The sequence below is a fragment of the Hippopotamus amphibius genome, chromosome 5 (genome assembly GCF_030028045.1).
Source record: "Hippopotamus amphibius kiboko isolate mHipAmp2 chromosome 5, mHipAmp2.hap2, whole genome shotgun sequence".
Classification (NCBI taxonomy): Eukaryota; Metazoa; Chordata; class Mammalia; order Artiodactyla; family Hippopotamidae; genus Hippopotamus; species Hippopotamus amphibius.
Genome location: NC_080190.1, coordinates 165,755,645 through 165,781,666, shown reverse-complemented (window position 1 = coordinate 165,781,666; position 26,022 = coordinate 165,755,645). Strand labels below are relative to the sequence as shown.

Below are 26,022 nucleotides of genomic sequence, written 5' to 3'. Positions count from 1 at the left end.
TTAAATTCTTGTTACCATATTCATAATAAATTGTGTAAAAATGTCTTTTATCTTGAAGGTTAATTAGTTCCATTATTTGTATATTTCAGAAAATGTTAGCAAACTCAAGAAACTTGAATACTTGAATTTAGCTTTAAACAATATTGAAAAAATTGAAAATTTGGAAGGTAAGGATTTTCTTGTTATAATTTATTTTTAATTAAAATTGAGATCTCATGTTCGACTTAAATGGCATCACTTAAACAATAGCTAGACTTTTCAAATTAACATTTTGCATGTCTTATGTTCGTCAATTCTTGTTGTAAAAAGTCAAACAATAACACGATACGAAGGTGAGTCAAAAATTATCCTCACTCTGGCTGTGGAATTTACAGAAGTTTTGCTATAATCAGAGTGCGGATAATTTTTGACTCTCTTGTACGTAAATTCAAAAATGGAAGTCCACTTCGCCCCTTCCTAACCCAACTTCCTTCCGAGGGGCAGTGGTCTAACCCTTTGGTGTACAGAAGGTAGTTTTGCTACATTTTTGCTTTGTATCAATGGATTCATACTATGAATATTGTTTTCAAGATGAATTTCTACCATGAAATTACCTTGTTCTTCTGATATCCAGGAAGGGTGGGGAGGGCTTTGTAATGGAATGAATGCAGACTGAGTTATCCAACCATTGTTCTGCAGAGGGACATTTGGGTGGTTTCCAGCATTTTGTTACAATAAGCATGGCTGCAATGAGCAACTTTCTACATTTCACTCTGTGTACGTGTACACTTTTTTCTAGGATAGATACTTAAAAATGGGATTCCTAGGTTTAAATATGCATATTTTTGGAAAATATTGTCAAATTGTTCTCCAAAAAGGTTGTTATCAATTTATACTTGCACTGGTGGTCCATGTAAGTACCCATTTCCCCCCAACTTCACTAATGCTTTTTATAAGCAACCTTTTTTAAAGATCAGAAGACCTTGTTCTCTAGTAATTTTTAAAATTTGCAGCTCACTTACTATTCTTGATCTTCCATACAACCTTTCAGATGTTTATTGAATATTTGTATTTTTTCTTATATGAATGACTACTTCATGTCTTTTGGCCATTTTTCTACTGATTTTTCTTCATGTGCTCTTATACATTCCAGATACTAATACCTTGTTATATATGTTATAAATCTTTTCTCTTGAATCTATTACTTTTATTTCAATCATGACGCTGGTGTTATTCAGAAGTCTTACTTCTGAAATGAATATCCTCCAATTTATCAATCTTTTTCTCTATGGATTCTTTACAGTTTCTGAATTCAAATATATTCCATATAAGTTCTAACTTTAATGATTTTATTCTTTACATTTATTCTGTATCATGTACTTCAAATTTATCATGTATATGTTTCCAAATGGAAATATTTGGACCATTTAGTATTCTGAAAATTGAAATATAATTTACATATTATAAGTTTACTTACACCACTTAAAAATACACGATTCACAGGTTTTTAGTATATTTGCAAGGTTGTGCATCCATCATCCCTATTTAATTCCAGAACATTTTCATCACCTCAAAAGAAACCCCTGTATCCATTAACATTCACTCCCATTCACCTCCTACCCTAGCCCCTAACAACCCCAATCTACTTTTTGTCTCCATAGATTTTCCCATTACGAACATGTAATATAAGTGTCAATTCATGGCCTTCTCTTCTGACTTCTCAGACTAATATGTTCAGGGTTCATCCATGTTGTAGGACGCATCCGTGCTTAATCCTTTTTAGCGCTGCATAATATTCCATTGTATAGCCACACAAATTTTGTTTATCCATTGATTAGTTGATGGAGATCTGAGGTGTGTCCACTTTTTTATTATTATGAATAAAGGTTAATAATATTAATATTCTTAATAAGAATATTAATAAACATTAGTGTACATGGTTTTGCATAAATATATGTTTTCAGTTCATTTAGTATACCTAGAAATGGAATTGCTGGGTCATACGGTAATTCTATGTTTAACATTTTCAGCAAACTGTTTTCCAAAGCAGTTACAACATTTTACATTCCCACTAGCCATTTATGAGGGCTCCAGTTTTTCGACATCCTTGCCAGCACTTGCCATTTTCATTTTTTATCTATTTATTTCTATAGTAGCCGTCCTGGTGGGTGTGAGGTGGTATCTCATTGTGGTTCAGATTTGCATTCACCTAATGACTAACAAGTTTGGGCATTTTTTAATGTATATCTTCTTTGGAGAAGTCTTCTTTATTCAATCTTTGCCCATTTTTCTAACTAGGTTATTTGTTGTTTGACTGCTGAACTGTGAGACTGATTTTTATATTTTGAATGCTAGAATCAGATAAATGATTTGTAGATATATTCTCCCATCTTGTGGGTTTTCTTGTCAGATTCCTTGTTGGTGTCCTTTGGAGCACGATTGCTCTTTTTCCTTAAATAGCTTTATTGAGGTATAACTGATATATAAAAACCTGCACATATTTAATGTATACAATTTGTTGAGTTACGACATATGCACACATGTGTAAAACCATCACCACATTCAAGGTAACAGGCTTATCCATCACCTGTTTCCTCCAATCTCCCCTAGAACTTCTTCCTAGTGGTTGTACTAGATCGATCTTCCATGTCTCTTGACCTGTGTTTCTTATTTAAACCTCTTTGTCGTGTTATTCTACATTATGGGAGGTTTCCTGTTTTACTTTACAGGCTTCTATTTTGTGCTATCATTTTTTTTTCTAAATGTCTAGTAACACTTGGTGTCTGTTTATAACAACAAAGGATTTGGTTGATTAGGAGGATATTATTTAGATTATGTTGGAGTTTAGCCTATTTGTCTCCTAGTGTAGACATTGGTATTTCAGTGGCCATCAAGGCTATATATCAATTAAGACATAAATATTCACACATTTTTAATATTCATTCTCAAAACCTAAAATGTCATCATTATCAAAGCCCCGAAACCATCATCAGTGCTGGAATTAAGATGGTTCTTTCCATCACTGGCATGTTTCTGCATTAATAATGCAGTCTTTACTCTCTCCCAGCTACCACTCTCCAGCCCTATTACCATATCCTCATGTGAACAAATGAAATAAAATTTGCTCTCTATATATGTTTTGTAGTAGTGAAATGTAAGTCTATAATGTCAGAGAAATAATTTAAACACTCTCAGTTGTCTTATCCAGGGCTTGTTATTTTCATTAAGAAAGTATCTGAAAGGATGTGGAGAGTTGTTTTTTTGCGGTATGTGTTGGCCACTGACCACTAGAGGGCAGCATTGTCACTATTGTCTTTTTGAGCTTTGGAAACTTAGTCCCCAGTGGACACGTCTTCCTTTCCATGCTCTGCCTTCCAACTCTAACACGGACGCTCAGGGTCATTTAAGGATATGTTTGGGGAGATGGGCAGTAGGGAGGTATGGGTGTCTTATCTTTTGGCAAATATGCACTTTTTGTTTAATTTTAAATGTTTGAGGTAGAGAGGAGGAAGTTGGATATCTATACTCAGCTCACCTGCTTGACTAAATCTCAGTATAATTTTTTTAAGCTCTTTATTGGAATATAATTGCTTTACACTCTTGTACCAGTTTTTGAGGTACACCAAAGTGAATCAGCTGTATTTATACATATATCCCCATATCCCCTCCCTCCCACGACTCCCTCTCACCCTCCCTGTCCTGGCCCTCTAAGGCATCACCCATCATGGAGTTGATCTCCCTTTGTCATACAGCAACTTCCCACTAGCTATCTATCTGACAGTTGGTAGTGTATATATGTCTGTGCTACTCTCTCACTTCGTCCCAGCTTCCCCTTCGCCCACCACCCCTCCGCCCCCGACCCCGTGTCCTCCAGTCCATTCTCTGCATCTGCATCCTTATTCTTGCCCTGTCACTGGGTTCATCAGTACCATTTTTTTTTTGATTCCATATATATAAATCTCAGTATAATTTTAAACGTAAGTTGAATTTTTGTTTATTTGTTTCTTTTGCCAGATAGTAAAACATAACTGTAATCCTTTTTTTTTCCCTTGTAGTGGATTCACCAGAATAAAATAAATAAAGTGCCTGTTTTTTTCCATCCCTCCTCCTCTCCCACCCTAAAACCTGGAAGGAGAGGTGGGGCTTCTATTAGTGTCAATCCTCCCGCCTTGGGAAATCAGCGTGGTGGTTTCAGTGACTTTCAGATCCCCGTGGGCCACTGAGCTGGATCTTCACAGAACGGGGGATGGAAGGCAGGGGTACCCTAGCTCCAAACAGGAGGTTTTCTCAGGCCTGGCTAGTTCAGCAAGAATTGTTCTTCTGAATGGCAGACGTGGTTTAATTTCTTACGTGTAGGCCAAGTAGAAGGAAAATTAAGATTCATCACTTCGAAAAATGTAATGAACATTTGGAGGGTCCTGCATCTACAAAATTACAGCAAAATCCAAAAATTGCCTGAATTTTTGAGCTTGTTGGAATCTTTCAAATGTCAGTCTTTTCTCATATGGAAGAAAAACATAATTAAAATATCTTTCAGAGTCTCCAAAAGTCAACCTAGGAAATACCAGGTAACCTGTATCTTAAGTCAGACTACCCCAAATATATCTTTACGCTTCATAAAATGTATCTAACATTTTTTTTTTGCCAATGTAAAACAAGCATACAGGCACAGAGATATAAACTTAATTATATTTATATGTCTAGTTTCATATTCATTCTTCCTATAATGGCTGAGTTCACATTATTGTGATTTAATGACTAAATTATCAAGTATATTGATGTGTTTTAAGTAACCATTGTTTGGCACTTGAAGTGTTTTTAATTATGTTGGCTCTTGTGAGTAGAAGTGTTCTGAACAGCTTTGTACAGATTACCTGCTTCCAGTTGAGGTTTTTGATTGGGACGTTTTCCTCCCCAATGAAATTCTGGATCAAGAGAAAAAAAAACTACTTAAGGGTTGAATGCTGAAAAAAAAATATTTTTTATCTCATAACCTTGCCAATATATTTAAAATTTATTTTTGAAGATATGAAGTTACTGAATTTCCTTCACCTATGTAGCTGAATCTAGAATGTATAAAATTATTTAGTTTTTGTTGTGCATTTTGGATATTCGTCTTTTTAATAACATTTTACCGTAGTAATACAACACACAGTTTCAAAAGTCAAAGTGATATCTGTACTCGTGTTGAAAAACAGACCTCTTGTCAATGCCCCCAGGCCCGCAAGTCCTGCTCCCTAGAGGCAACTGCCATCCACTCCCCTTCATTCTTCTGCTACATATTTCCAAATAACGCGCTCACACCTGCATCCTCTGTTCTTTCTTGATACTCTCATTCTAGGAATTAGTTGTTCTGAAGGGAAGGGAAGAGCAGGAAAGGGTAGGGAAAGGAAATACAGGGAAGAGGAGAAGCCATTTCGATAAGCCTTCCTCTCTCCCTTCCTTTTGTCCATCTTTCTTTCTTTCCTTCCTTCTTTCCTGTGTTCTCAACATAGGGAGACAAGTTGGGAGATACGCCATATTTCACGCAAAAGGCGATAAGAACCTGAACTGGAACATTGGTAACAGGATTACAGTAGACAAGAAGCACGTGAGAAGAGTTTAGGAGCTGAGATCTTCATGGCTTGATGGCTGATGACGTGAAGGGGCTAAGAGAATAGTTTAGGTTAATTTCCTAGTTAACCCTGACTTGACTCTTGGTGTCAGACTTACATCTGATACCAAAATGGTGATGACATCAATAGAGTTTAGACACAAAGAAGGCAGAAAAGCTGTCTTGAAGAGTAGAGAGTGAGAGAAAACATGGAGAATTCGGTGTGGACATGTTGAATGTGCTATGTGTTGCAGGCATGTAGAAACAGGAGTGTGAAGCTCAGTTGGATGGTTAGACATGGGGTTATTGTTTGGCAGGCACCAGAATCTGGCGTTGGTGAAAGCAGTGAGCATGACTGTTGTCATCAAGACCATTAGGAGAGGGAATATAGGGTCAACAATGGCAATCTGGGTTACATCCCCATGGATGCCGTGGAAAAGTGTGTAGAAGAGACCCAGAGGAATAGACTGCATTATAAAGGAGAACAAGGAAAGAGTAGCATCACTGCTTCAAGAGAGTTGAGAGATTTAAGAGACAACCCGTAGTCGGTTGTGCCACAAGCAGCAGACTCTTCTAGGGACGCAGTGCACTGGAGAGGGTCCATTAGATTTGTCGACATGAAGCCACCTTTAGAGGAGCAGATCTAGTGGGATGTTGGGTGTGGAAGCCGGGAACAGTGGGTGAAATGAGTGGGGCTTGAGAAAGAGGAACCAGTGAATATAGATTCAGGGTGGCTTAGGATGTCTCAGTGGGCGTTGCCTACTTCTGGGTTCTGCCTGCTTCTCTAGATTCACCTCTTGGTGCCTTTGCACATTACATTTTCTTTTCCTGGAATTCTCATCTTTTTCTCCTTTCTCCACATTGCACACAAATTTAAAGTAAAATACCATGGATATTTTTTATCACTTTATCCTGAAGACCTGGGTCAGTAACTTGTACATAGGTACCCACTAACTCCTGGATGGATGGATGGATGGATGGATGGATGGATGGATGGATGGATAGATGGACAGGTGGATGAATATAGGGTAAGGACCTATATCTGGAAGCACTAAGGTAGAACTAACTTCTTTGGAAGAGACTGGGTTTGGATATGACTGGACAGGAGGGAAACGTGGAATTCTAGACAAGGTGGAGACAGGTATTAGAATCAAGTAAAGGGGAGAGAACAATATCATTCAGTGAGATTTGTTCCATCATACAGCCTTCAGAAATGAGAAAAATCTTGCCATGGGTGACACAGTTGCAGAGCTATGAACCAATCAGGATCAAGTTCATATTGGTGAAGTTAATATAAGATACCAGGAACCAAAGTTTACCCTAAGTTATATAGCCACAAAACAATGACAAAAAAGCAGTGTATAATCAGGAAGCCTGAGGGAAAGGTAGAGTGTGTAGAAGTTTGAAGAAATGAATGCAGAACAAGGAGGAACTAGGTTGTCAGTGTGAGATGGTTCTCTAGATATTGACAGCTACCAAATCTGCCATATTAACCCAGCATGCGTGAGCCACTCACATGGGGAGACAGCCTTATGTGAATCTAGCCCACAGGGCTGCTGTAGAAACCAGGTCAGCTCTTCCTTGGCTCGTAGTGAGAAATGGCAAACTCGCTGCTCATGGGACAGTAAGTATTCTTCTTTCCCTGTAGGCACATCTCTTAAGAAGCCACATGAGGATCAGAAGAGTCCTCGCTGGGCTGGTTGTCATCCTAGCTAATGGTCATTGAAGCTTCCTAAGTGGCAGACACTGTGCTAAGTACTTTACATGAATCATCTTTACTTGTCTTCACAACTCTCTCTGAATTGGGCACCAATACTATTATAACTACATTATGAGAAGGCTGAGGCTTGTGACTTTTCCAAGGTCACACAGCAAGGATGTGACAGAGTTAGGACTTGAACTCAGGTCTGTCTGGTTCCAAAGTCTGCACTCCTAACTACCAACTTCCCATGGAATGTGAGTGAGGGGAGTTAATTCCGATTTCAAATTGGTTCAAATTTCTATAGCCTCTGGCTATCTCAGTAATGAAGTTGGATGGGTCAGATTTACTACAAACTCTGTCCAGTGACTCGTCCTTTTTCTATCATCCCTCTCGGCCGAACTCTTATTCTTCACCTTTCTTGATACCTTCAGTTCAGTTCTTGGTGTTCTTGGTGGTCTTGGAGCCATTCTGTCTCTTTTAGGTGACTTTGCAAATATTAATCCTGATGCATTGATTTTATGAAATGCTGTTTCTTTGGGGAAACTTCCTGCCATCAGCCTTCGCATTGAGATGAGTCCTAACTAAAATTCATCTCAGGTACCTGGTAAAATCCTCAGGACCACAGATTCCAGTGCACTCTCTAGAGGGGGCTGTGTGCTGATGCAGTGCCCACCCTAGCAGCAGCTTATACCTGGCTTTCTTCACGCCAGATAGTGACCACATCCAAACGTGAAGAGCCTAGAGCTTGTGGATGTGGGCTGGAAAATTATTTCCTTCAGCTGGAGGAACTAAGGAGTTGAAAGTAAGGGGAGACACAGATAGAAAAGTGAGTCAAGACTAAGCCTTTTTGATACTTCTGAAAAACCACTTCTTGGTAAGCAATGCAATTAATCAACGGACTTAAAATATTGCAACTGTTATTTATATCATATGCTATTGTACACATTGTACTACCTGTGTGATTTTTCTGGCTTTGTTTTCTTTTCATTTCTCTCAATAGGATGTGAAGGACTGACAAAGCTTGACTTGACGGTAAATTTCATTGGAGAGCTGAGCAGCGTTAAAACGCTTCAACACAACATCCACCTGAAGGAGCTCTTCCTCATGGGAAATCCCTGTGCTGACTTTGACGGCTACAGACAGTTCGTGGTGGCAACTCTTCAACAACTAAGGGTACACTTTTTTACAGTGATACAGAAGTCTCAGAAAAATGAAAACAAGCAACTACAGTGATTCCTGATCTATTCACAGCATTTTTAGAGAATGTGTTGTTTTAGAGAATGGAAAATGCCAGAAAATCAAAACTAATTCTTTGGCTTACTAAACTTTTGAAATTGTTTTAATAGCTTTACTAAACCCTTGATAAATAAATTGCATACTTTTCTCCTTTCTCATTCAGAACACAGAGTTTTTTGTTGTTTTGTTTTTTGTTTTAGTTTTTTTTTTTTTTTTTGGCCACACTGTGAGGCATGTGGGATCTTAGTTCCCCAAACAGGGATCAAACCCGTACCCCTTACATTAGAAGCATGGAGTCTTAACCACTGGACCACCAGGGAAGTCCCTGTATTTCATAGTCTTAAACTATGGTGATTTTTTAATTATTATTTTTTACTATTGCTTTCTATTAACTCATTCTCTCTGTTATTAATTCTCAAACTCTGTTATGCTTTGGAATACTTAGATGGGGTTCCCTGGGCCCCTCCCCCAGAGTGTCTGATTCAGTAGGTGATGGGCACCCAAGAGTTTGCATTTCTAACAGGCTCTCAGGTGCTCTGCTGTCCAGGAACCTCACTTGAGAGCCACTGCTCTGTGTGTTCATGTCTTGTGCCAGATATCCCCATATCTGATATTTTTGGAACTGGGAAACAACACATGGTTTCTAGGGGAAATCACACACCTGAGAATATTTAAGTAGTAATATTAATGTTCATGTAATTCCAAGAGTTCCTGACCTGCATGTGTTGGTTTGAAACCTCAGGAACTTTCCAGGTGAAATCTGAAACTGGCCTCCATACATGGAGGGCAAGGAGAGAGCAAAGAAAGAGGTAGGACTCCAGATGAGTAGGTGGCAGGTTTAATAAGCAAGGAAACTTACTTACCAAGCTTGTTTGGGGCAACAAGACAAGTAGATCTCTGCATCCGCCAGCCATAATCTTACAAGTTTATAGAGAGGCCTTAACTGGATTCAGTCACATACTCCGTTCAGAGGGTCTCAACAAAACCTTACTCTCTCAAGGCTGTACCCTGGGAACAGCTCCTAGTGTAGGAACGATGGGCACAGCATACATTCCAAGGACAGGGGAGGGGACGAGGAGCCTGTGGTTGCCCCGGTCCAGCTCACAGGCCACCCAGCGGTCATGTCCTCTCAGTGACCTCCTCCAGCCACAGGAGCAGCATTTTGCTTCTGCAGAGAGAATGCGTGGAGGCCCTGGCTCTCTAACAGGCCTTTCCCCTCTATCCTCAGAGGGTGTTTGTTTTTAGACTGCTGTGTTCTATGTAGTCAAAATTGCTGGATTAATAGAACACATTTCTTCTCATGTAAAATTTCTTTGATTAAGAGAATGAGTGACTCAGGTAATTGAATCTAGAATATATATTTAGAAGGAGCAGTAAAGTAGCTCAAACATAATCCAGGCTGATCATCATTGTACAATGACTTCCTAAAAAAATGAGCTGATGAGAACCAGGATTTCAGAGAAACGAATGCTGTGAACCCTCTCCCTGGAAGGGTGCCGGGGCCGTCATCACAGCTGGGCCCCCGTCAGCTCTGCAGGGCTCGTGCTGGTGGTATGTGTGAGCCATCAGACAGCGCCAGAAACACCGGCCAGGGTTGTTCCAGGCGCCTTGGACACAGCGTCCCTGAGCCTCCCGCACCCTTGCAGGGAGATGATTAGTTGCATTCCGAGATCAGGAAGCCAGGCCTGGGAAAGCTGGCGCTCCTTGTTTAAGGTGACACACCTGGCAAGTGACCCCAGTGGGCTTTGAGCCTAAAAGCCCACCATTCACTCTGCAGCCACACTCACTGCTTCTCTCCGGGTTAATGTACAGGCTTCAGGTCAAGTCTTTCCTTTCAGAAAGACTGTTCTGATTCAGCTGCTACAACAGGCAACAGCCTCTCTTTGAAAAATAGGATTCATAAATGTGTTTACTAGTGTTTAAAAATAGGTTGATAAACTTTAGAATCTTAGTTACCGTTTCATTGAAAGCTTGTGATCTCCTTGAAAGGAATCACGTTACAGAGGTATTATTTTCCTAGGGCCGCCATGACAAAGTTCTACAAATGGGATGGCTTGAACATCAGGAATTTATCTCATTGTTCTGGAGGCTAGAAGTTCTAGATCCAGGTGTGGGTTGGGCCCTTCTGTGTCTGTGCAGGAGCATCTGTTCCATGCCTTTCTCCCAGCTTCTGGTGGGTGCTGGCAAGCTTTGACGTTCCTTGGCTTTTGGAAGCATCACTCCCATTTTCTCATAAGGACACAGTCATATTGGATTAGGGGCCCACCCTACTGTAGAATAGTCTCATCTTAACTGATTACATCTGCAGGGACCCTATTTCCAAATAAGGTCACATTCTGAGGTGCTGGGGGTTAGGACTTCAGCATACTTTTTTGGGGGGAGACAATTTAACTCATGACAACAGAGTAGTTATTTAGACAGACACACAGAAGAGGTGTGGGGTGATTCAGCCCTTTCCAAGTATCCTCTTCCTCGCGTCTGAGCCGCTCCAGGTGGTAAACAGGCACTGTAGCCCACTGGGAAAAGTTTTATAGCGGACAGACCAGGATATGACTCATGTCTTCATGACCCACGAGTTGCAGGCCTCATTTTTCTCATCGAAAGTGGATTAATAATCCCTACTTCAAAGGAGTTCTCTGAGGCCCTCAATAAATCTTAGTCTCTCTTTGTCTTCTTTGCTGTAGCACATACACAATTATTATCAACAGACATAGACACTCTGCTTCTGTGTCGCAAGAACCATAAGCAAAGAAAGACCAAGAAATGCTGTAATGCACAGCCTAAAACTTAATCTCTCAGTTCACGAGGACTTCGGATTTAGATGTGATTTTGGACTGAAGGAAACTTGGGCCAATTTTGAAAACTACCTAACAAAAGTCATCAAAAACCTGAGATCCAATAAGAAGGCCCTGAGAACAGGTGCTAGCATATATGTGACACCGTCTCCAATTTGTCATCAGTTCCCAATATGCCTGCTGCCTGTATTGGTGACAAGGGGTTCATTTGTCATAATCTCTTAGAAACAGTAGGTTTACTTTAAATCGATGTTTATTTAACCCAAGAATAAGGAAATATATATATATTACATATTATACACAATAATAGTATAGATCTAAAGTAAATACGTAAATCCTTACATCCCAGATACAGGTAAGAGAGTATCTCCTTCTTCCCAGTGTTTCATCAAAATTCCAGTAAAAGAGATTATATTTATCCAGAATTTTCCAAATTGTTTAGATCTTAACCCCAGCTTAAACTAGGTTACTTACAAAAAAAAAAACCCTAAGTACTTGGACCACAATTACTTATCACCTTAAAGAATAGGTTTAATTGAGTTGGATTTTATCATCACTAAAGGATGTTAGAAGAGACAGCTTTGTGAAGACTCTTAAGTGTGGACACGTTTCTAACAGAAACAATGCATGACAGCTCTCAAGATCTCCACTAAGAAACTCTACTTTAGAAATGTGTTGTAGAACTAAATATTAGAAAGAAGCTAGAAACGAGTATATTTTGTCAGTAAAAACAGCAAAAATCGCTTCACCGATGATGTTTTTCTGTTTTCCTTTGGCCACCAGCAAGCTCATGCCCATCTATAGCAGCCATTTCAGTTCTTATGACCAAAACCTACTTTAAATTATTCTTTTCCAAATAGCAACATTATAATTTTGATTTTTAACTAACTGCTCCTGATAATTTTTTGAAATTTATATTTAACTCCATCTTTGTGTGTTTTGTATTTGTTTGTGCTATTTCCTCCTTTTGCTGCGATAATAACTGACCACAGACTCAGTGGTTTAAAACAACACAGATATATACTCTTAGTTCTGGAGGTCGGAATCTAAGATCGCTGTGTTGGCAGGACTCTGCTTCTTCTGCAGGCTTCAGGGGAAATTTTGTTGCCTTGCATTTCTCAGCTTCTAGAGGGTGCCTGCATTTTTGAGTCCCTGCCCCTTCCTCCATCTTCAAGGCCCACCGTGTAGCATCTTCAGACTTCTCTCTAACTCTGACCCTGACACTTCCATGCCTTCTTTCCTTTATAAAGACCCATGTGGGTACATTGGGCCCACCTAGGTAATCCAGGAAAATCTCCCCGTTTTAAAATCCTTCACTTAATCACATCTGCAAAGTCTTTTTTGCCATGGAAGGTAACATTCACAGGGATTAGAAAGTGGACATTCTTGGGGGACCATTATTCTTCCTGCCACACTTTTCTCAATACCTCACCTCTCTTTGTAGAATAAGGCTCAGTAAAAAAGTAGGTATTCTAAATTGGTAGCTTTGAACCATCAGATTTTGGGTTGCAAAAATTTGGAAAAATCACTATAGAGGTACCAGATGTAAACAGTGACCATAAGAATTAATAATACACTGTGTGTCTTGTCAAGGGTAGAACATGGGCTCATTTGCAGTAGAGCTCAATTTTGTGTAATGTACAAGGCCCCTTTTTCACAGAGAGCATTTGGGACTTGACTTGAGGCACTGAAATTCTTTACATAGTAAGCAGTTATAAAATTAATGTATTTTGAGGGCGTGTCATTAATAGTCAGTTTCAACAGAAGACATTATTATTACCAGTAAAGGTATTTTGTAAACTGTATTAATTATATGAGGTAAACATTGATTTAAATCAAAGTTTCTGATGTTTCCCATTAATTACTTTGCTATTAATTCCATATCACTAAGGTGCATAATTTGTTATTTCTGATCTTGCAAGCAAAGTCCACTTGGGACTGATTCAAATTGCAGGTTTTGAATAAATGCACTGTGTTGGCTGTTTTTTATTCCAGTGGTTGGATGGTAAAGAAATTGAGCGTTCAGAAAGGATTCAGGCATTACAGGACTTTCTGGTAGTTGAACAACAAGTAAGAGAGCAGGAGAAAGCTTACTGCCTCAGACGAGCCAAGGACAAGGAAGAGGCTCAGAGGAAGCTGCAAGAGGAGGAAAACAAAGGCGAGAAGCAGGGAAGTCTCACAGGCTTTGATGGACGTTGGTACGCAGACATCAGTGCTACTCTGTATGTAACTTAATAGAGTGTACTTTCTAGTTAACTTTTGTTAAAAGCAAAACTTTTGTTAAAAAGTACTCTTCCCAAGGTGTTCACAGTGTCACTTATATTCCAGACAACTGATTTAAAGAACAAATTATGATGTGAAATTTGGGTGAAGACTGTGTATGATCATCCCATTGTTTGTGACAATTCTGTGAGGCTTTCCTCCCTTAAAAAAGCCTTTTCAAACTAGCAACTTTAATTTGCATTTAAAAGTATCCTCAGATAAATCTCTCTAAAAAATGTACAGGAAAGATGAATTAACAGGTGTACTTTGATTTATAAAGTAGGAATATTTTAGATAAGTTAAATGCAAATCACATTATTATAAATTGAGTAACTTTGATTGCATCATAAGATGTTCTACTTTGTGAATTATATAATGAATCCACTTTAATATGATTAATAAGCCCCTAATTGGTCATTTTTACACATGAATTTTTCATGCTTATTTTAAGGAAATTGCACTGTAGTCAGTTGATTTGATTCCATGCAACGAAAGCTTTAAATATTTTTATTAATATAACAGAATTTCTTAAACTTGAGAAAATAATTATAAAATATTTCAGATGTACATAAATGTTAAAGGCATAAACAGGCAGCTATAGTTTAACCACCCACAGTTAATAATAAATGTCAATAGTTTGCATGTTTGCTTTGGGTCTTTTTCTTTAAAGATGAGAAATAAAATATCAATAGAGGAGAAGCTCCTTAAGTATTTCTTCCTCATCTCTCTCCTCCTTTCACCCTCCATGGTGTCCACCATCCTAAAGTTAGTACGTGTTTGGTATAATGTTGACCCCGTCCGTATCATAAGGTATTTACTACATAATTATGCCTCTTTAAAGAAGAGTAGTTTTATGGTTTTTTTTTTTTTTAACATGAATGATATCTTTCTACAGCTTTGCTTTTCATTCAGTATTACGTTTTTGAGATTTATGCATATGAAGACACATAGAACTAGTTCATTCGTTCTAACCGTGGTATAAGATTCTATCGAATGAATAAATCACAGTTTATCCTAGAGGTGATATTCAAAATATTTAACAGGGAGTAATTCTTTATTTCTGACCAATCAGAATATGCACCAGCTCCACCAATCTATGTAGCCCTCTTTTGAGGATGAAGGAAAGAAGGAGAGGGAGGGAGGGAGGGAGGGTGTGAGCTGAAGATCAGCCCTGATGCAGCCATCCCTCTTTGGGTACCTGTTCCAGGTGGTTTTCCCTTTCTTGTTTTCTCAGACAATAGTGCACATGTCTCTTTGTGCAAAGTATGGAAGTTTCTGTAGTGTATTCACTAAAGAAATTAATATATTGCCATATGTTAATTATAAGCACCTTTTCAACTTTATGTGCATTGCCCAATTGTTGTTTTGTGGTTTTTTTGGTCTTCCTGTATGTATATATATGTATTGGCTGCGTTGGGTCTTCGTTGCTGCACGCGGGCTTTCTGTAGTTGCGGTGAGCAGGGGCTACTCTTCATTGTGGTGCTCGGGCTTCTTCTTGTGGTGGCTTCTCTTGCTGTGGAGCACGGGCTCTAGGCATTCAGGCTTTAGTAGTTGTAGCACGTGGGCTCAGTAGTTGTGGCTCACGGGCTCTAGAGTGCAGGCTTAGTAGTTGTGGCACACAGGCTTAGTTGCTCTGTGGCATATGGGATCTTTCTGGACCAGGGTTCGAACCTGTGTCCCTTGCATTGGCAGGTAGATTCTTAGCCCCTGTGCCAGCAGGGAAGTCCCTGCCCAATTGTTTTTTAAAGTGTACTAACTTAAACTCATATATCAGCAGTATAGGAGTGTTCCTATTCTTTGCCAGTAGTAGACAGTGTGATATTTTAAAACATTGGCTAATCAAGTTGGTTTTTAAATAGCATCTAATATTTTATTTAACTTCCATTTTTAGAATTATGAGTGAGTTTCAGTATCTCAAATGTCTTCTTTTATGTTTATTGGCTATTCAGATTTCTGCTAGTCAGGAACTCTGCCTATTTTAAATAAGTTGTACAGGTTTTTTTCTTATTAGTCTATGGATCTTTTATATTTTAGATGCAGATTATTTAGTGGTTATGAGCTTTGCAAATATCTTCTCTCAGTCTGTGACCTGTCATTGAATTTGATAAGTGCTTCTGTTTTATAGAATTTAGAGGTATTAATGTAAACTTATTTTTATACTTTTTGATCTTGCTTATGAAATTTTTTCAATACCCTAGTGTCATATCTGTTTATCTGGAATTAACTTTGACCACATTGTGGGCGAGGGTGCTAATGATTTCCCTCACAGGGTGGTTTCTTTCCGCCCCGTTTATTAAGGCGCTGTTCTTCTCCCGTATTACGTGCCCTCTTCTCATGATTCATGGGCCCATTTCTGGGCTCCCTGGACTTCTCCACGGGAGTTCCTCCACATGGTTTTAATTTCTATAAATCTCGATCTTTGGTAGGAGATATTCTCATGTTTCAAAATAATCTCGGTGGTTCTTGACTCTTTTTTTACTCTTCTGTACAATTTTAGAATCCAGCATTCAGATTCCCCCCAAATCCCTCGTGTCATTTTGATGGAAATTGCATTTAATTTATATGTTAATAAGGGGAAGGTTGACATCTTCAGGACATTGATTCTTTCCTTGCTGAACTTTGGAATAGCTCTATTTATTTAGACCTTCTTCTGAGCCCTTCAATAACTTTTTGTAATTTTCTCTGTAAAGGTTTTATACCATTTTGTATTAGATTTATTTCTAAGTATCTTGTAGAATGGGATTTTAAAAATAGACTTGTAATTGGGACTTTCTGATGTATATAGAGATAAATGGTTTCTGTATACTGATACTGTATTAAGCAATCTTGCTGAACTTTTTTAAAAGATGCAGTAGTTAGTGTGTAGATTATCCTGTGTTTTCTATGTAGAAAAACACATTTTAAAAAATAAACGGCAACTTAAATCTTTTTTCCAATCCTTCTACCTCTGCTTTTTATTTTTTTACGGTGCCTTCTGAGCCTCCAGTGTGGGTGGAAGAGCAGCAGTAAGAATGGATATCAGTGTCTTCTTCCTGACTTTTAAAAGAATGTTTCCAAGTCCTCCTCAAGTATAACGAGTCCTGTGAGGCTTTGGTAGAGTTTGGTTAGCTTCCTTTTACTCCCAAGTTGTTGAACAGCTCTTATCATCGTGAATACTGGATTTTTATTAAATTCTTTTTCTGCGTCTGTTGAGATTGTCATGTTTTTCTGTTGATGTGTTGCATTCACATTAATAGATTTTTCAATATTAAACTTGAATTTCTAGAATAAACTCATTTTGTCCATTTTTTTTTTCAATTTTTTAATTGAAGTATAGCTGATTTACAATGTTGTGTTAGTTTCAGGTGTACAGCAAAGTGATTTGGTTCTATATATATATATGTATGTATATGTATATATATATATTCTTTTTCAGCGCCTTTTCCATTATAGGTTATTATAACATATTGAATATAGTTCCCTGTGCTATATAGTAGGTCCTTCTTGTTTATTTATTTAATATATAGTGATGTGCATCTGTTAATCACAATCTCCTAATGTATCCTTTCCCTCTCCCTTTCCCCTTTGGTAACCATAAGTTTGTTTTCTATGTCTGTGAGTTTGTTTCTGTTTGCCAAGCAAAATTTTTTTAATGGGAATGAAACCAATTATTTCAGTGATGATTAGCTAAAATATTGTGGAATACTACAGATCTCCTTAATAGATTGGTTTTTTTTTTTCAGTACCATAAAGAACCATAGCTATGTGGCAAAGCATTTATTTTCAGTAATTTGTACCATTTTGCTAACTAAGCTGTCTCGTTGCATTTTATAATATGTAAGGTATCTAAGCAGAATTCTATTCTATGTTCTTTATACCATTTAAATTTCATTTTCTAGTATTTTTTGGTCCCTCCTTTCAAAAAAAGCATCTTATTTGAAGGTCAACTAAATGAGTATTTTGTGTCATCTCATTGAAGTAACAACAACAATAACAAAATCTAACATGTAATGAGTGCTAATTATTTGCCATACTTGGTACTAAAGGCTTCCTGTAGATGTTTCCATTTGATGTCATTTTGTAGCAGAGCATATTCTAGGGAGAGTGAGGGGAGAGAGCCTGTCCTGGTTGTGTACTGTTTAAATGATGCCTTTTCTCTCTGCTAGAATAGAGTCTCCTGTGCGTGGTATTGCTGTCTGTCTTGACTAGGGCTGTCTGTCTGGTGCCTAACACGCAGAACAGTCAGTAGATATCACTTGGATTCGTATTGAATGAATGTTGAATATCATATAATACTTATTTAATGCCATATAGAGATATCATGTAATTCTCTGACAGTCCACAAAACATGAATAAAAAAGCAAGCAGAGCACCATTACCATATAAAGCTACAAAATCCAAAGTTATCCATGAAAAATGGAGTGGGCAGAGACCATACCATGTGCGGTCTCATATATCCCACTGGAGAATTTTAGAGATAGAGAATCATTAAAGAACCTGGAAATAATCTGATTGAACTTTTTAGAAAGATTCCTCTGGTAGCAGTGTGGAGGATGGAGTTGAAAGGCAGAAGACTGGAGGTGAGGTGATTGCTAAGGCCCAGCGGTCCTTGAGTTTGTCTGATCATCAGAACCTCCTATGAAATATTGTAAAGCAAGAGTCCTGGGCCCACTCCGAATTGACTGGAGACACCAGTGGGAGCCCAGGTATCTGAACTGTGTATAAAACTCCCCAGGTGACTCACATCAGCCAGGTCTACGAACCCTTGAATCTGATTACTGGGGTATTCCTGGTGATAGATAAGGGGGGCCTGGCCCAGTGCCGTGGCGCTAATTTCCTCCAACTTGGTTCCAATAGGCTGTCTTTCAGACACATTTTGTCATTCAAAGGTAAGAAGATAACACACAAAAAATGTATAGATATTTAAGGGGCAGCATTCAGGATGAAACTGAGACATCCATTACTGATCTTAATGTGCCCTGTGTTCTTTCCTAGCCCATCTTCTGAAGAGAACAAAGACCACATCCAGGCACCAGAAATACAAGAAGGGGAATGTAAGAGAAAGAAATTAGACAAGAGTGAAGACGACCTGGAATTCTGGAATAAGCCCTCTTTGTACACTCCTGAATCCAGATTGGAAACTCTGAGACATGTGGAAAAACAACGGAAAGAACAAGAAAAATTGAGGTATCCCATTTTTTCCCATCATTGAGAGTGTTGGAGTACATTTTCATGATTGCATGTTGTTTTACCCATTATCTGTGTTAAACCAGTGTTAGCCATCACAGCCACGCTTAGCTTTTTCTAACTTCAGCTTTTTGTCGACGTCTATCTGCTAACATTTGCTAGTATCAAACTACCTTCTTTAGAATGTCGTGAATCATTGCACCTTGGGTAGGGTTTTGTCTGTATGTCCTTAGCTTTTTAACAAGTTTAAATATATCAAATAAGAGCATGGCCTGGCTAACAGATTCTAGCTGTGCAAGTCATTCTTTTCAGTGTGCTGGAGTCTACACGGTCTAATGGGTTCCTGAGATGTTTGCACCTTAACTGTCCTGGGTCGTGGAGAATAATGTAGTTCATGGAAACATGAACTTGAATGGACCTGGGAATCCAGTTTAAGATGAAGAAAAATGTGAATAAATTTATATTATAAAATAAACTGACAAAAATCTATATTAAAAGAACAATAGAAATCCAAGGCAAAGAATTGCCTATAGTTTTGTCATTTAAACACATTTGTCCATCTGATCTTCTAGAGCTTGTCCATATATGCCTTTCTTAAATTTTTTATGTATTTTCAATGTGTTTTAAATAAACAGAATTTGTGTTCTACATTTTCTTTCAAGTTATTCCAGGAATCTTTCCTCTTTGCTCCATTTGTTTTCCCCCTGTCTCTACCCCTTCATGGTAATGAGGGTGAGCAGGCTTGGGTCCATCCCCCCAGAACTTCCTCCACCCTCTACAATCATATAAATGATTTCTGCAAATGTAGGATTGGGGGTCTTTTTTTAAAAACAAAAATGGACTTGTATTTTATGTGTTTGTTCTCACTAAATCATCAGCAGCACTTTTCTATAACTTTTTCGATGAGTAAAGAGTGAGCACATTTTTTAAAAGCTGCAGTATATTTTTTAGCATGCATGTTCCACAATCAATCCGATGATTCCTCCACTGATGGACGTTCATGACGGTTCCAGGTTCTGCACTACAGATAATGCCGCCATAGACATCCTTTTACATAGATCCTTATGTACTGGTATTTTTATTTCTATAAAATAGATTCTATTTGGCATTTTCAAAACTGTAATTTTAACTAAAGTAGAAGCTGTATACACAAATGGAGAATTGACAGTTAGCGGAGTAAACCATGCATAAAATAGACTCATTTAAATATTCATGGCTATTTCATGAAAAGGAGCTTTCTCCCCCATTCGAATTATCTGGCAAATTGTCTGGGTCACATCTTCGCTTTACAGATACGGATATAATCTGGCTCAATTGTCAGTTCCCAGCAATGGACCTCATCACAGTGAATTGTCAATGTGTTCACAAATACCCGATTAATTTTTCTTAAACTGTTTCACACATTAATTGCTTTTATATTATCTTTGTTTATTTTTTCTCTCCCCTGCCCCCGTCCCCACCCACCCCCAATATTAAGTGAAAAAAAGAAGAAAGTGAAACCACCCAGGATGCTGATCACTGAGGATGGGAGAGCCCTGAATGTCAATGAGCCCAAGTAAGTGGGGCCAAGTGGAGACTTGAAGAAGCAAAACGTGTGGTGTTGGTGATACGATGGTTTCAATGACACGTTTGCTCTGCAGAGAATATATCTGACCCCCCTTAACAAACTCGATGAGCCTAATAAGAATGTTACTGTGTGTATTTGAAAGCAGAACATCTATTATGTTTTCAAGTATATAATGTTATATTTCATTCTCTTGGCATCCAAAAAATGGTCTTGACATATGGAAATCTTAGTTATTTTTGTATCCCCCTAAACTTTGGACCACGTACAGTTTTATGCCTGAAAATTCCAAGTGCATTATTGCTGTGTTTCTTAGTTTTGAAAACTCTGCCATGAACAAGCTGGCTGAGAATACTGATAAATCTCCTATACACCTACTCTATGCTCAGGAACACATCAGCAAAGCATTCGAGAGCTAAGGAAAGACGTTGACATAAATACCTCAGTGGAGTTGATGAGAGAGGGAAAATATTCCAACTGGAAATCCTCATGGATGGTAGTATCTAGCTGTTTTAAAATTTAAAACTAGAAAGCAGACCAAAAAGCCCTTTCGTAATCAAAACACGGGTCAAAAAGCCTATGAACTCAGTCTTGTTGGCTTCATTTCATTACTGAAAGCCAGTTTACTTTGATCATTTCATTCGCTGTGCCTTTACCACAGTAGAGGAGGTGCTGTCCTAAGTCACTCCCGGGCGTCATTCATGTCACCTTCACAGCAATGTTGTGTGATAGGCAGTATTTCTTCTTCACAGGTCCAGGGCCTCAACTGAGAGGTGAATGACTTGCCCAAGGTCACGTAGGCAATAGGTGGTGTGTCTGACTTGCCCGTGCTAGCTCAATGCTAGTGGTTTCCATGACCAAGTTCATAATCTCACCCCCACCCCACAACACACACACACACACACACACACACACACACACCCCACACACACACCCCCTTCTTTATCCAGAGGGCATGATTGCAGCACAACACACGATGTTAAGCCCTAAGACACAAAAGTGAATATGACAGATTTCCACCTTCAAGGAACTTAAAAATCTAGTGGGGAGACTGTCTCTCTTCAGCCTACAACAGGGCTCGAGGGAGACTCTCTGGGGTCTGTGTGCCCCTAGTAAGACCAATGAAGCTTCTTCAGTCCCATCGTTTTTATATTCCATGTTCACATCATTTCTGAATTCAGTCATATCTTTTCAAATCTCACCCATCTACTTAGCCTAACAGATTTGACCAAATTGATCATTACTTTCCTTCTTGAAGTAATTTCTTCCCTTTGCTTCTGATTCTTTGCCTCTACTACCTTCTCTTCTTCTGCTTTGCTGGCTCCATTCTGTCTTGTCTCCTAAGTGCTGTGGGGCAAACTCCTCAACTCTCTTCTCTTTCCACATTCACTCTTTTGAGATCTACCCAAATCCCATGGTTTTCAACACAATCTTTCCATTACTCACAACCAGCCCCAACCTCTTCCCTGAGCTCAAGACTTGTATATGCATTTAGCTATTTGCTATCCTATGTGAGTGTAAACCACGTGTTGTAGGCTTATCGTGGCTAAAGCAGACGTCCTCACTTCCATCCCCACAACCACTTTCCATCAGAGCCTGCTGCGTCCCTCAGTGTCCTCCAGCTCAGGAGTGGGCATCCACCGGTGTCAAGACTGAAACCTCAGATTCATCCTTGGTTCTTCTCTCCCTCATGTTATCAGTGAGCTCTTCCTTCAGAATTACCAGAATCCCACCCCTTCTCATTCATGCCATTGCTACCACCTTAGAGGAAGTCAGCCTCCTCTTGCCTGGACAGTTGCAGTAGCTTGTTAAATGGTCTCCGTGGTCATCTCTTGGCCACCTACCACCTCTTATACTCAGAGGACGAAAGAAGGAGGAAGGAATGAAAGGTCACACACCACCTCTCTTAGGGAAAATTCCTGGAAAGCACCAAACCACATTTTCCTTGTAGAATTAAGTCACATGATCTCATCTAGCTGCCAGGGAGGCTGGAGAAGGTGGTCTTTATCCTGCGGAGCCATGTTCCTCGTTAAAATGGACAAAGCGGGAGCAGAGAGTGGGGAATGAGCACCAGTCTCTGCCGTAGGAAACCTCCTTGACATTACCGTTCAGGAGACATGTGAAGGGAGAGCTTGAGTTGGCGGCTGGAAACTGGGGGGGTGAGCAATTCAGGCAGAGGGGAAGCACATGGAAAAGCCCCGGAGGTAAGACCAAGAGTGCGTGGGTCATTTGAGCACCTGAAGAGGTCCCACCCGGCAGGAGAGTTGAAAGCAGTGAGAGTGACTGCCACAAGCAGACATCCCACTGACAGCCAAACCCAGGGTGAGTGTTCCATTTCTCCAAACAATTTCACCTACATTCCGTAATATTGTTGGGGTATGTACTTGGCAGACTAATACGATCAGTGACATATTCAAAGTAAAATTGACCAAGTGATTCCAAATAGTACATGGAAAGTATGGAAGTTATACCTAGGACTCGATCTCAGGGTACAGTTGAAAGACTTGGGCTCACATGACCTCTTTCCCAGCTGCGTCAGCCTCTCTGAGCCTCTGTCTTCTATAAAAAGGAGGTGATAGGTAGAGCAGCATTTCAGCATTTCCGGGGGCCATGGAAAAGGCACCAGTGAAAGGAGAAGAAAAAAGAAGGCAAGACTGTTTAAAACTTGAGGAATCAAATGCCGGATAGGGGGAAGCAAATGCAACATGTAGTTCCCCATCAATAATCCTCTGTTTAGTTTGCTTCTAGCAAACCCAAATGAAATGAAAAGGAAAACTTTAACCAGCAGGTGTCTCTGTCTCTGCACTGATGCTAATTTTTTGTATGTAGTTTAAGATTCTCATATTGAAACAATGTAAACAGGTATAATTTGTGAATATGTTATAGATTTCTGTTGAAATTTTTAAACTAACAGACTTTTTATTGACCAGCTACCAAAATAAGTTTGTCACTGATGGTTATCATATAGTTATCATCAAATTTCCTTTTGATACTGGGATGGGCTTACCTATAAAGTATCACTGAAGACATCCTCTTTGTTTTCTCTTTTTCCCAAATGGATTATTCCTTAGACTTGACTTCTCTTTGAAAGATGACGAAAAGCATAACCGAATCATCCTGGACCTGGCCGTGTATAGGTAAAGGCATTTTATTATGTATTTGTTTGATGACATTTTCTTTCTATTTTCATTCTCAGTCACAGCCCCCTGAGTTCTGAAGCACGAACAGTGGCCTCTTTATCACTGGCTGCCACCTCTTCCCAGGCCGCTGGTGTCAGCCCCACACGTCCCTTCATGCCTGCCCCCATCCCTGCATCCGGAGGCTGCTCTCCCTGCCACCCGCGCCCAACTCTCCCCGGCTGTGACACTCACACCATCAGCCTGTGTCACCATCCACCCTTCCTTGCTGAAGTCATTGAAAGACACCTGGGCCACCTGCCTCCCTCCTTGAAGATGCCAGGTCCCAGCTCCCTTCCTCCATCCTGGTGATGATGTCAGGATCCACGCACAGGACCCTTCTGCTTCTCCAGCCCTTTCAGACTTTTGTCCGCGTGCCTCCCTCTGCCTGTGTCACGCTCCCCCCAGGTGTCCTCATGCCCTTCAGGCCTCCGTTCAGACGTCACTTTATTACAGAGGCCGCTCTGCCCCACCACTCGGTATAGACTAGTACCCACCCCTGCCCCTGCACATCCTTCCACCTCTCCCTGCTTTTTGATTTCTACTTGACAAACTCTAAATTTACTTGTATTTTGAAAAATGTGTAGTTGAGGCAGAAACATTGTTTTGTTTGTTCCTCCCTCTTTATGTCTCTCCCTGTTTATATCTCCAGCACCTAAAACAGTGCCTGATAAGTGTTAGGAGCTCAATAAGTACAAGAATGAATGAATGAATGGATGAGTGAGTGATTTCTGATGGTGGAGTCAATGAACATTTATATTCATGAATTGTAATAAAGGCATTTCTCTTTTTGAGGGATTTTATTACATTCTCTATCTTATTTAATCTCTTGGTAGCCTAGTGATGTGGGAGGGATTGTTATCCTGGAATTACCCAAGGGGGCTGAGTCTTGTCAAAATAAACACGGTAATCGGAGACGCCAGGATGTGAACCCTTACCTAGGTCCAACTTTGTTTTTTTAATTGTGATAAATATACATAACTTAAAATTCACCATTTCATCCCTTTCGGTTACACAACTCAGTGGCATTCAGTAAATTCACAATGTTGTGACACCATTATCACTGTCTACCTCCAGGAAATTTTCTCCCACAAAAGGAAACCCCGTACCCATTAGGCAGTCACTCCTCATTTCCGCCTTCCCCTGGCAACCACTCATCTGCTTTCTGTCTCCATAGGTTTGCCCATTCTGGATGCTTCACATAAATGGAATAGTATGTGGCCTTTGTGTCTGGCTGCTTTCACTTAGCGTGATGTCTTCAGGGCCCATCCATGCTGTAGCGTGTGTCAGAATCCCCCTCCTTTTCATGGCTGAATAATATCCCATTGAATGGATAGACCACCTTTTTTGTTTATCCATTCACCCACTGACAGGCGTTTGGGTTGTGTCCATCTTTGGCCACTGTGGATGGGGGCTGGCTCTCAGTGTGCTCCCTCCTCATCACACAGCTGCGTCTCCCACGCTTCCAACCATCCTTTCACCCACATGCCTCCAGGTCACCTGCCTTTAAGAAGAGCTGCCTTCAATTCCAGCCCTTCTCCAGCTGACTGCATGTCCTCTGTTCCTCCAGCTCCCTGAGCTTCCCTTTCTGCTGTTTTCTGTTAAACATTCCCTTTTTCATCCTTTAAGTCCTTTCCATTTTTAGGCCTTATTCCTGGAGCTCAATGAATATGGACCCCTTTCTCCTTTTAGCTCAGTTAGCTACTTCACAGTAATCTTCAAATGAAAACTTTCCTCATTTTCCCGTGCATATACCTTTTCTAGGACTGGTAATACTTCTCCTGTCTAGTTAGAAAAAATCCTTCCATTCCCATGATTCTGTCCAAACTATTACACTAGAATTCCTTGTTATCTTCATTGGCACGTGGAGGTATGCGTGAAAGTGCATTCACTCATGTACGCTTCCTGCTTCTATTCCTCCAATAGCTGCAGGATACCTCCTTCACGCCAGGCACTGGGAGACTGTAACCGGCCTGTTCTGAATACAGTCCCTGCTCTCCTGGGCTTATGGCCCAGTGGAGGTGACAGACAATACACAGGCAGGCATCTAATAGGTAATTACAGAGGGAGAGGGACAGAGTTCAGGGATGGAGGACAGTGGTGTGTGTAATCTGATGGCTGGTGGTGTAGGGGATGGTTAGGGAAAGAGGGAAAGCTGGCGACATGAGCAGTGAAAATTGAAGGATAAGATGTAGCGACCTCCACAAACAACTAGTAGATGATTTTAGGCAGAGGAAAACAGCACATGCAAAGCCCTTGTAGGTCGAGGCAGATGAACTTTAGGTGGCCCTAAGCACAAAAAAGAATCAGTAATCCATAGTTAAAGTGGTAGATATTAAACATGAAGTTGCAGGAACACTTGACTCTACTTTTTATCATTTTAATTTTTTATTAATTATAACAGTGCTTTGTTACCACTATGTACTAGGCATGGTGCACATGTCTTCATAGCAATCTTAGGGGCTGAGCACCATTTGTATCCTCATTGTACAGGTGAGGAGACTGAGGCTTAGAAAGGTTAAGGAATGTGGTCCAAGGTGATAAAGTGG

The 26,022-nt window shown here is 39.8% G+C and overlaps 1 protein-coding gene across 7 annotated transcripts in view; it reads left to right on the top strand.

Annotated features, from left to right (window-relative positions):
* Positions 1-26,022, top strand: part of DNAAF11 (dynein axonemal assembly factor 11) — an 80,438-nt gene that overhangs the window by 15,499 nt on the left and 38,917 nt on the right. For 2 of the 7 annotated variants that reach the window (XM_057735633.1, XM_057735629.1), the window contains exons 2-6: positions 8,275-8,447; positions 13,301-13,527; positions 18,542-18,733; positions 20,211-20,288; positions 23,369-23,434. In XM_057735633.1, the coding sequence (XP_057591616.1) occupies positions 8,379-8,447; positions 13,301-13,527; positions 18,542-18,733; positions 20,211-20,288; positions 23,369-23,434 (632 nt within the window). In that variant the 5' untranslated portion in view covers positions 8,275-8,378. Of the gene's footprint in view, positions 1-89; positions 168-7,220; positions 7,328-7,360; positions 7,529-8,274; positions 8,448-13,300; positions 13,528-18,541; positions 18,734-20,210; positions 20,289-23,368; positions 23,435-23,493; positions 24,078-26,022 lie in introns of those variants that run through there. The other 5 variants (XM_057735631.1, XM_057735627.1, XM_057735626.1 and 2 more) reach the window with 5 other exon arrangements.